At 36.4% G+C, this 11,475-nt stretch overlaps 1 protein-coding gene across 1 annotated transcript; it reads left to right on the plus strand.

Moving 5' to 3' along the window:
* Positions 1-289: 289 nt before the first annotated feature.
* LOC129278267 (prostatic spermine-binding protein-like) lies at positions 290-10,702 on the plus strand. Its single transcript, XM_064109993.1, has 6 exons — positions 290-317; positions 4,524-4,618; positions 9,559-9,598; positions 9,831-9,991; positions 10,337-10,507; positions 10,559-10,702. Exons 1-6 carry the CDS (start codon positions 290-292, stop codon positions 10,700-10,702), a joined length of 639 nt encoding a protein of 212 aa, XP_063966063.1.
* The last annotated feature ends 773 nt before the right edge of the window (positions 10,703-11,475 follow it).

An 11,475-nucleotide genomic window follows, 5' to 3' on the forward strand; every position in this document is an offset into this window, starting at 1 on the left:
CTGTACAAATGCTGAACAATGATGTATAATTAAATTATGACCGTTGTCATACACCAAATGTAATCATCGTCTCCAACCTGTGTGATCTATGGAATCCGATTGACTTCTACAGTATAAGCCTTCCCATAGAGATTATACAGCCCCAATAGAAATCCCCTGTTATTCTATATTTCACCCGTTCACACTACCCCTCAACACTCCACCCCCATATATTTTGGGAAAACGGAACACGCCCGGGTCTCTACATTACGCCATATATACAGATATAAGGAAACCGCTCGCATTAAGAATGGCTAGTAATTCATCAACGGATGAAGGTGATAGAGGCAAGGGACCGGCCGGCCCCCCAGCATCCAGGACCCGTTCAAAGACGGAGGGCCGCCACAATATCATAATGTTTAAAAAATAATACGCATAAAATTAATAATATATAATTGCAATAATAACGGTATATTTACCCAGGGTAGCCACTTCAGTTCCGAAAACTGTTCTCCCAGCGGGCCCTGCTATTATTATTACCCCGGCTATTCTGTTACATTCCAAAATGGTATTAGATCCCCCCCCCCCCAAAAAAAAAAAAAAAAAAAAAAGACTACATACAGCTAAACTTTTCAACCGGAATATACAGTGCGTATCAATAAAAACGGGACAGTTTTGACAAGTCTAAAAAATGTTGTTTGAAATTATGATGTCTATCTTTTGTTAGTAGATAGTTAACAATTTTTGTTCATGCTTGAGCGAACACGAAACGTTTTTGTCAGGGGTTCAAAAAAAGGCTTGCGCCAAATATCGATCATCACACCTCTAGCTTATTAGCAGCCTCCTCTTAAAATTTTCATTATCTTTGCCATGATTTTTTAATTATGCTGTCAAAATTCATTAATATACATGTATTGATTTACTTGAGCCAGGAAGAAATAAATTTTTATTCTTAGGGGCTATTTTTGCCATATTGGGGGGATGGCTGAATTTTGGGGGTATTTCTTTAATTTCAAGGGGTACTTTTTTTCCCAATGAGTAATTATGCTCTTAAAGCATATCTCATTATTCTGATGAATATAGATTATTTTAATCTTCTTGAATATTGATGGGGCAGATATTGCAGCAACTTTAGAAAATATGGTTGCCCCAAAGCATTGCAGTTTGCACATTTTAGGACGATTTCGGCTGTCATGAGGGCAAACACTGACCAGAATTGTGTTGTGTTTTCATTTAAATAAAAAAAAATATTTTAGCATTGAATATTCCTTCATAAGTAAGAAAAAAAACTTTTTGGTCATCCCAAGCTAGGAAATTTTAATTTATAATGGAGAGAGCTTGTAAATTATTAAAAACAATCATTTTATTATGTGCAACATTATGATACATTTGAAAGACATGAATCCTTTTATCAAGGGGACATTGATTCCTTGAACAAGATTAATTGTGTTCTTGTCACGACAATATTAATTAACAGGAAAGGATTCATGTTATTCAAAGGCACCGTAACCTTTGTAGCAAGAAATGAAACGATTTTGATAAATTACAAGCTCTCCCATTAACAAAGCTCATCCCCTTACCTGGGGGTTAACAATTGTCTGTACAGTTTTAAAAGATATCATATCATAATGATAATTCAAGTAAATCAATTGTTTCGTAAATGAATGTTGACAAAAAAATATAAAAATTATGACAAAGGTAATAAAAAGATTAAGAGGAGTCTGCTGATTAGCAAGAAGTCTGAAGATCAATATTTTCTAATTTTCTGCCATTTTGGCGCAAGCCTTTTTTAAACCCCTTGACAAAAACGTTCCGTGTTCGCTCAAGCATGAACAAAACTTTTCCTAATGGCATTTGTAAGATAGGACTTAAAAGCATCTATTAACATAAAAATAGAGACATTATTATTTTTAACAAAATTTTAATAGACTTTACAAAACTGCCCTGTTTTTATTGATACGCATTGTTTTTTGTATTTTCCTGCAGTTAAAGTTCCATTGAGCCTATACAGTGCGTATCAAAAAAAGTTGACACTTTGAAAAAACCCTGGGAATTAAAAAATATACAACATATGGGTAATTTTTTCACATATAATCTTGGGTTTGGGTCTCATCTATACAATGAAAGTAAAAGTTTTGTTAGAATGTTGCACTTGAGTGAGCACTGTCCATTTGTGTAAAGCTCGCAGAAATCTGTTTGCGCAGAAATGCTCATTTTCATGCTGTGTCAAGGGGAAAGGGCGAAATGAAACTGACCCTGCGAAACATTTCTCATACATTTCCCTTGCACTTTTAGTCAATAAAAAAACGGACACATTCAAGCATTTTGTAACAATTTTGCCACCCAAATTGAAATTTCAACAAGCACAACCTTTACCCTTTTTGTGCCAGCTGGATCTGATGACATAACTGAATATGAACGAAAGTTTATATCAGACATCTCCATCATTTTTTCACTAAGTTTTTATCATTGAAAGTTGGTTTACATTTCATTTAATACTTGTTTCTCCACACTTTTCCTATGCTTGGCAATGATTAACAAAATAAAATCAAGCTTAAGCCATTCCATGTAAATCACAGCTCAGTGTAAAGCAAATATCGTCACGATGGCCTCGGTGTGTGGGGGAGTAGGGTGGGGCGAAAAGCACTCTTCGAAGTGTTTTGGGCAAGGAAACAAGTAAAAAAAGGTAAAGGATATCTCCAAATCGATTTTACTAGCTAAATTCCACGTGTTCTTCATGATTAAGGTACTTTTATTCGCATAACTATTTCAGAGTTCTGCGCAAATCATTTTTCACTAACTTTTCAAAAGTAAGTGGTGCTCACTCAAGCGGAAATATTTTTCGACAGTTATATCGTCATTTGCTTAAATGGATCTGTACCAATGTTAAAATGTGGAAAAATCTTCAGGATTTTACAAATGTATAATTTTACAGGATTTTTTCAAAGTGTAAACTTTTTTTTTATACGCACTGTATAGGCCTTGCCAGCATTTTATCAATATCGAGGTATAGTAACGGCAAGTCGGTTTATTCTGCTAGGTGTAGAAGAAGACACGAATAAACATTTAACCGAAGATGCAAGACAAGTACTTGATATTGTCCTCGCTTTTCGATGCTGGTTTCTAGGAAACGATCCAGGGGTGTCGAAACTCCCATTAATACAAATAAGAGACGCATCTTTATATAAAGAAAGAACAGATTTAGATATACAAAAAGAAAGAGGGAGAGAGAAGGAGAGAATGAAGAAGTGCAAGGAGACGATGAAAATAGGTGTTTTTCAATGACATCATCTTCTAACAGAAAAGCTCGTAACTGTTATCCCCCTTTTCTTCCTCGCCTCTCAACCGTGTACGATCGATCTTTCTAGAATGCTGATCGCGATTTCAACGATCTCTCTACGTCAGGAGCTGCACTATGGTTCTTTTCTGGTTGATATTAAAATGCATTTGCACAGAACAGGGTGGATACAGAGTGAAAGTGTAACCACAGGGTACAAAGACAAGAAGAGAGGAGAAAAAAATCAAACATCAAGAGGGGAGGGAAAGGGTTTTACAAAGAAACATTTTGTCATCTCGTGTTTCTCTATACTACGGCAGGGAAAAGGACCCAGCGCCCGGACGTCAAGTTACCATGGCAACACATTTCGTACAACAGGCAAGATCAAGGGTTTTTTTTAATGTCGAATAAGTCTGCATACGGCAGGCTATGAAGCCCCTCATTTTCAGTTTAAAACTCATGTGACATGATTTTGAGCTAGCAATCAGTTGAAATATACTTCAGCATAAAATACGGTCGGAGAATGATTAATTACTTTTATAAAAGAGACCTGGATAAGATTATAATTCCTCATGCTTCATCCTCACGGTACAAACGTATTGATAAAAATACAATGATCAAATTTTATAGTTACAAATACTGGATGGTATTCTGATAATTAAACCTCGTTTTAACCCTAATCTAAAGTAGAATTTTACACACACTTCTACGGAATGATGGGCTCCATAATATTTCTTACATCATGGCAATTATAATGTATCACTAATCAATTAAAATTCATAATATTTTTTCCCCTATTATTCCCATTTCACAATTTTTTGACAGCTTTTTTGCAGCAGCATATCCTGTTTTTTTTTTTATTAGTGAAGGACTGACAACTGCATGGAACTACAGAGTGAGTCAGAAAAAATGTCCCACTATTGTAAAGTTGAATTGTTTAAAATATGAATATTTAATCATTAGTTTCATGATATGTCTTGGTAGAGGTATCCTCCCAGTACATCTTTAGAAGACTGTCAGATCTCACTTGCACCAAGTTACAGGGTGGGGAATAAAACACTCTTTTGAACAAAGACAGTCCGTCCTTGCATACTCGGTGACCATAAATGACCTATGTTGTGGTGTGAATTGAAGACGAACCATGATTCGTGTACTTTTGCAAAAAGAGGCTCAAGTGACTGCTGCCAAATCAGGCAAGCCCTTTTATAGGCAAGTGCAACAAAAGCACAGACATCCATTTTAAATTTTCATTGTTAACCAACAAAAGACATAACCAGCATATTGGATTTATGTGCACTTGATGATGATGATGAAGATCAAGATCAAGATCAAGATGATGACAATGAGGATGATGACGATGATATGATGGTGGTAGTAAATGTGTTTTAAGGGGAAAGATTGTCGGGAATTGCCACTTAAACATTCAGCGATCTTGCTAAAAATCAATGCTTAATCAGAAAAGAGAAAATTATGAACCAGTTATTACCATGTGTGTTGTGTGTGCTTGTGTGTTAGGGTGTGTGTGTGTGTGAGCATGCCAGTCTGTCTGTCTGACTGTCTTTGTCTAAAACACTGTTTTATTCATCACCCAGTAACTTGGCGCAAGTGAGATCTGACAGTCTTCTAAAGATTGTCCGATGTTCAGTCATGCGTGCACGGGATCAAATGAAAATGGTATCTGAATGTACTTGGAGGATACCTCTATCAAGACATATCATGAAATAATGATTAAATATTCATATTTTAAACAATTCAACTTTACAAAAGTGGGACATTTTTTCTGACTCACTCTGTACATAGAGGTGTGGTCTAAATTAACCCAGGTTTAACTAAACCATGTCTATCAGAGTATCTCCCAATATGTTTACGATTGCGTTCGCTGTTTTTATTGTACCATGCACGGCGTTGAATAACTTCAGAGCATAAAGCCAGGGTTGCACCAAAACCGAATTCTCGCGAATAAAGTCTGATGAATTCGCAGCTGATTAGGTTCCGGTGTAACCCTTTAGCTTTATGCGCGTTGACAATCTTGTGTCTGTAATACTTCATAAAAAATATATATATATGCATAAGGAAAATAACTAGTGTACTTTTTTGAAGGGGTGGACCTGAAACATTTAATTTGAAATATTTTATTTCTTTCTATATTTTTATACCGTTATAGATAAAACCAGAACATGACATGATTTTCTCGAGTTTTCCCACACTTTTCAACATTTGAAACATTAATATCAATCAGTGACATAATTTATTCCAAGTTTACTCTCATTATCTCTCCTCACCTCGGAAGAGCAATGTTGCATGATTTTTTTTTGGAAAGTTGCAGGAAATGTATCTGTTGTTATTCTAATCAGCATATTATAAGACTTCAAATGAAAATGTTGCATTATGCGTCAGGAACCAGTAACTCTTTGGAATCTGAGCTAAATCGATTCATTTTACAATATTTTGGTTTAAAGTGCCCCTTTTTGACATTTTTTTAAAAGTGTGTTTTATCCATTTTATCCTTGTTTTGATGGTGAGGGGACTACTATTAGATTTTCATGCGATGAGTGTATTTTTATGTGGCTGGATTTATAGTAAAAGTAGTATCTAATTCTTTGTATAAGTAAGCCAATTATTGCAATCAGATCGACTGTACCGATAAAATTCAAGCACTGTATTACACCACTAGCAGAATGTTCTGTGTAATATTACATCGTACAATATATAAAGCATACAGTGTCGCCGCTTACGAAACTAAAACATCTCATTCACAACCTAAAAAAAAAAAGGTTTCTTGCAAGATTTTGAATTCTTTAAACATGCACAAAGAGGGTCAAGAGATAGCCCTGAGATATCGTCTGTAAGAGACACACTATGGAAAACAATCAGACAAAACCCTCCTCCACATTCATTTAATTGATGCATGATCTAGATCGTTATTTTTCCCTAAATATAGGTTTCTTGCACTGAATAATTCCTGCTGGTACAGCAGCGAAGACCTCTAGGAGAATTTACATATTCTGAGTTTCTGAAACCAAGAAAACCGCATTTTCTGGAAATCATCCCGATGGAAAAGACATCCGGCTTTGTGTCCATAGGAAGGCCATTGATTGTGATCGACCTAGATTCGTGATGCTACGAATGTGCTGGATTTAAGAAATTAATGGCATTTTAATTAGAAATAATTGATTGCTATTGGGGTAAACAACCTGATGATTTTCATGCACGTAAGTCAACTAATTTCTTAAAAAATAAATTTGGATGTTAAGCACTTTAGGCGGAAAGTAAACCATGACTGTGGTTTATCATAAAAGCAGACCAAATGAAGATAAAAACATCTATGAATTTTGAAAAAGCGTTATGTTTTTTTTTGTCAAATTGTGACCTCGCACAGGGGTTGTTTGCATTTTTAATGGTTGAACATTATCCATTTTCATAAACATAGTCTTTTTGCATGTTTCTGCTTTTTGAGTTGTAACGACTCTTTCAATTCGTTTCGCTCTCTAATTTGAGCTCATGCATAAAAAATAAATTCTTTGGGGGTTGAAATAACGTTTCATTTTCGTCCTCCTTTTTCGCCGAAAGCAATCAAATTTGATTTGAGGTTGAAGAAAATGCAGGACGACGTTTTGTGGTTGTTTCTTTCCTCAATGAATTTGTATAATTTGGAAATATCCCCGAAAGAACGATTAAGGTATTGAATAACGTACGACCGTGATTGGCGCAGTTTTAGTCGATAATCACAGAGATTGATGTTAGGGTTGAATCGTTAAGAGGACGGAGTCTCGCCGACCGAGATTTTCATGCTTTGTGTTAAGCCCCTTTCACAATTGACGTACGACCATTTGCGACCTTTTGGTCGTGCGACAGGCTGCAACAGGCATCAATCGCTAGTCATCTCATAAGATCGCACAGAGGCTTTCACAGTTGCAACAGCTGTCGTACAACAAAAACAACCAGTAAACCCCGTTGCACGAGTAAGTCGCATATGCTCTTATTGTGCTCGTGGGATCACATGCGAGTGTTGCACGAGGGATTGCGAGTGGAACGGTCGCATACATGCGAATGAAACGGTAGTGCAATGTTGTAAGCCGTTGCGATCGGTCTTGCAACAGTCTTATGGCCCATATTATTATCGCAACCAGTCGCAAGACAGGTCTCTGTACATGTAGGTCGCTTGCACATGTGCAAGTGTTGCACGACCTCCAGTCAAGTAAATGCGACTACTTAGTTGTGCCACCTCTCGCACCAAGTCGTACAACGTTGAACAACACTCGCACGAGGATCGCCCGACCGATGGTACGACCCCGGGTACGGCCTGATGCGAGTGAATCGATCGTATTTGATCGCGTTCGGATTTTGAACATGTTCAAAGTTCAGATGTGACCAGTCACGACCACCTCGAGTTCGTGCGACCGTCTACAACGACTGCGAGTGCTCGCAAGACACCAAGAGATCGATCGTGCAACAACAAGAAAAAACTGTTGCAGGCGGTCGTAAACTGGTCGGACGTCAATTGTGAAAGGGGCTGAACGGTCGCATACATGCGAATGCAACTGTAGTGGAATGTAGTAAGCCGTAATTTCGATCGGTCTTGCAACAGTCTCATATTATCGCACCCAGTCGCAAGACTGGTCTCTGTAGGTCTCCAACACATTTTCAAGTGTTGTACGACCTCCAGTCGACTAAATGCGACTATACTTAGTTGTGCCACCTCTCGCACCAAGTCGTACAACGTTGAACAACACTCACACGATGATCGCCCGACCGATGGTACGACCTGTTGCGAGTGAATCAATCGTATTTGATCGCGTTTGGATTTTGAACATGTTCAAAGTTCAGATGCGACCAGTCACGATCACCTCCGACCACTTCGAGTTTGTGCGATCGTCTACAACGACTGCGAGTGCTCGCAAGACACCAAGGGATCGATCGTGCAACAACAAGAAAAAACTGTTGCAGGTGGTCGTAAACAGGTCGTACGTCAATTGTGAAAGGGGCTTTAATGGAAGGAATGAAAAGAAATCGTACGACGACCGAATTAATTATTACACTACATTGCAAACATGTAGAGCAAAAAACAAAACAAGTCAATCTTCATTTCGCAAATAAGATTTTTAAGAACACAAAGGAAAATCGAATGGGACTTAATTGCTACAAATTCAATTGCCTGGGTTCAAGGTTATATAATACCTAGAAGGCTCCTTAAAGAGATTCAGCCGATGTATAGAACTCAAATAGAACAAATATTCATCTTTCTACAATCAGTTTTTGTTTTCACCTTGTGAGCTTTCGCGCTGACTCGCCGTACCCCCATCTACGGCGAGTCAGCGCTAGTCTGAAGAAGCCTGCAGAACGAGAAGGCGAAAGCCCATAGGGTAAAAACATAAATTGATTGTGGAAAGGTGAACATTTGTTCTATTTACCTGGAAGGCTGGATCGCCAAACATAGTAAAACACAACAATTCTAATTCACAACAATCTCCTATCAGTAATAAATTCATCGAAGGAAACAGAAAATAAAATGAAAGCACAAGACACAAGTTGAACTATGGCATGTATGGGGGGATTTTATGCCATACGTAATACATTGACATCAACTGTGAAAATTAATTATCATTTACTAGAATTTTCTTTTAATATTGTTTTCTTTAGGAAGATATAAATTGCGAATTAGTTATTAATAAGGGGATCATATTTAATTGCATGGGATCTACATTGCTAGAATTGGCCATGAATGAAAGCTGGAAGAACGGGTATTGTGGTTATGAACTTAATTATTATATTGAAGAGATCTAAAAAATGAGTAGGTAGCACCCCCTATTTATCCTTTATTAAGTAAGGAAAATTTCTTGAATAATAGTGCGGATGGTGCTAGGTAATGGGAATTAGTAATAATTCTTAAACATTTATTTCAATATTGGGTCTAATTCATATGGTGTTTTGTTGGTAGCCCAGGTATATTGCAATATTTTAAATAAGGGAAAATTATGGAATGGTAAAGAGTTGCCCTGGATATTATGGAATAGTATAGAGTTACCCTGGATATACAAGCAATACTTATTAAGAAGTGAAAATTGCCTCTGGAATTAAACATATTTCGAGCCTTCTTTTTATGACAAGCATTATAATTTGCCTCGTCGACGAAGAAAAGGGCTGCAATTATCATACAAAATGTATGGAATAAGTGGGATAGATAGAGATGATCATAAAATGATGATGGTTATGATGATGATGATGATAATTATGATGATAATGATGATTGTGATGATGGTGATTGTGATAATGGTTATGATGGTGATGATGATGAAAATCACAATGATGATGATGATGATGGTGGTGATGATGACGATGATGGTGATCATGATTGTGATAAAAATGATTGCGATAACGATGACGATGGTTATGCTGGTGACTTTGATGATGATAATGGTTATGGTTATGGTGATGATGATAATTAGGATGATGATGATGATTATGATGATGGTGATCATAATGATTGTGGATAACGATAATTGTTGTTATGATGGTGATGATGATTGTGATAACGATGAGGATGATGAGAATCATAATTATAATGACGACGAAGATGATGATGATTGTGATGATGGTGATGACGATGATGACGATAAGGATGATGATGATCATAGTGATAACGACGACGGCGACAACGATGATGATGATGATGATGATGATCATGATCATGATGATTTTGATGATGGTGGTAATTTTGATTATGATAATGAAGATGTAACAGAGATGTAAAAGAAACAGTCGGAGCTGTGACAAAATAACATAAATCAAGAGGAGTATAGAAGGTCATGAAAAATAATCATGAAATAATTTTAGGATAGTGAAAATGAAAAAACAGAAATGGCTAATTAAGGAAATCAAAGAGTTACCCTGGATATTATGGAATAGTATACCCTGGATATACAAGCAATACTTGAAGAAGTGAAAATTGCCTCTGGAATTAAACATATTTAGAGCCTTCTTTTTATGACAAGCACTATAATTTGCCTCGTCGACGAAGAAAGAGCTGCAATTATCATACAAAATGTATGGTATAAGTGGGATAGATAGAGATGATCATAGAATGATGATGGTTGTGATGATGACGATAATGATGATGATGATGATGGTGATGATGGTGATGATGATGATGGTGATGATGGTGATGATAATGATGATGATGACGACGACGATGATGACGACGATGGTGGTCATAACGATTGTAATAAAAATGATTGTGATGACGATGATAATGTTTATGCTGGTGACTTTGATGATAATGGTTATGATGGTGATGATAATTAGGATGATGATGATGATAACGATGATGATGATGGTAACAATCATTATGATGGTGATCATAATGATTGTGATAATGATAATTGTAATGATGGTGATGATGATGATGATTGTGATAAAGGTGATAATAGTTATGATGGTGATGATTAAAATCACGATGATGATGACGACGACGACGACGATGGTGATCATAATGATTGTGATAAAAATTATTATGATGACGACGATAATGTTTATGCTGGTGACTTTGATGATAATGGTTATGATGGTGACGATAATTAGGATGATGATGATCATAATGATTGTGATAAAAATGATTGTGATAACGATAATTGTTATGATGGTGATGATGATGATGATTGTGATAAAGGTTATTGCAATAATGGTAATAGTGGTTATAACGGTGATGATGATAATGACGATGATGAGGATCATAATGTAATGACGGCGAATATGATGATGATGATGATTGTGATGATGGTGGTGAGGATGATGACGATAAGTATGATGATGATTATAGTGATAATAACGACGACGATGCTGATGATGATGGTTTTGCTGATGATGATGGTAATTTTGATTATGATAATGAAGATGTAACAGAGATGTAAAAGAAACAGTCCGAGCTGTGAAAAAAATAATTGAAGAGTAAAGAAGATGATGAAAAATAATTTCAGGATAGTGAAAATTAAAAAAAAACCAGAAATGGCTCTTTAACGAAATCAACAAAAGAGGTAGTTGCAACGGTACAAAAAAAAATTGATGACGGGAAAAAGGGAAAACTGCAAGGGAGAAGCAGATAAGAGAGAATAATCATCATTAAAAAAAAAGTATAACATGAGTAGCGTTGTAGCATCCTCTATGATGCTCTTGGTTGAAGGCCAATCCAACCGAGAGCCCTTTATTCGTCGATGAGGCAAATT

The sequence above is a fragment of the Lytechinus pictus genome, chromosome 15 (genome assembly GCF_037042905.1).
Source record: "Lytechinus pictus isolate F3 Inbred chromosome 15, Lp3.0, whole genome shotgun sequence".
Lineage (NCBI taxonomy): Eukaryota > Metazoa > Echinodermata > Echinoidea > Temnopleuroida > Toxopneustidae > Lytechinus > Lytechinus pictus.

What these genes read in the sequence shown, in the direction of transcription:
- LOC129278267 (XM_064109993.1), top strand. Translation starts at nt 290, where the DNA reads ATGGCTAGTAATTCATCAACGGATGAAG. An exon ending in ATGAGGATGATGACGATGAT is followed by an intron (nt 4,619 to 9,558) that starts ATGATGGTGGTA and finishes GATGAAAATCAC; the next exon opens with AATGATGATGATGATGATGG. An exon ending in TGGTGATGATGACGATGATG is followed by an intron (nt 9,599 to 9,830) that starts GTGATCATGATT and finishes ATGACGACGAAG; the next exon opens with ATGATGATGATTGTGATGAT.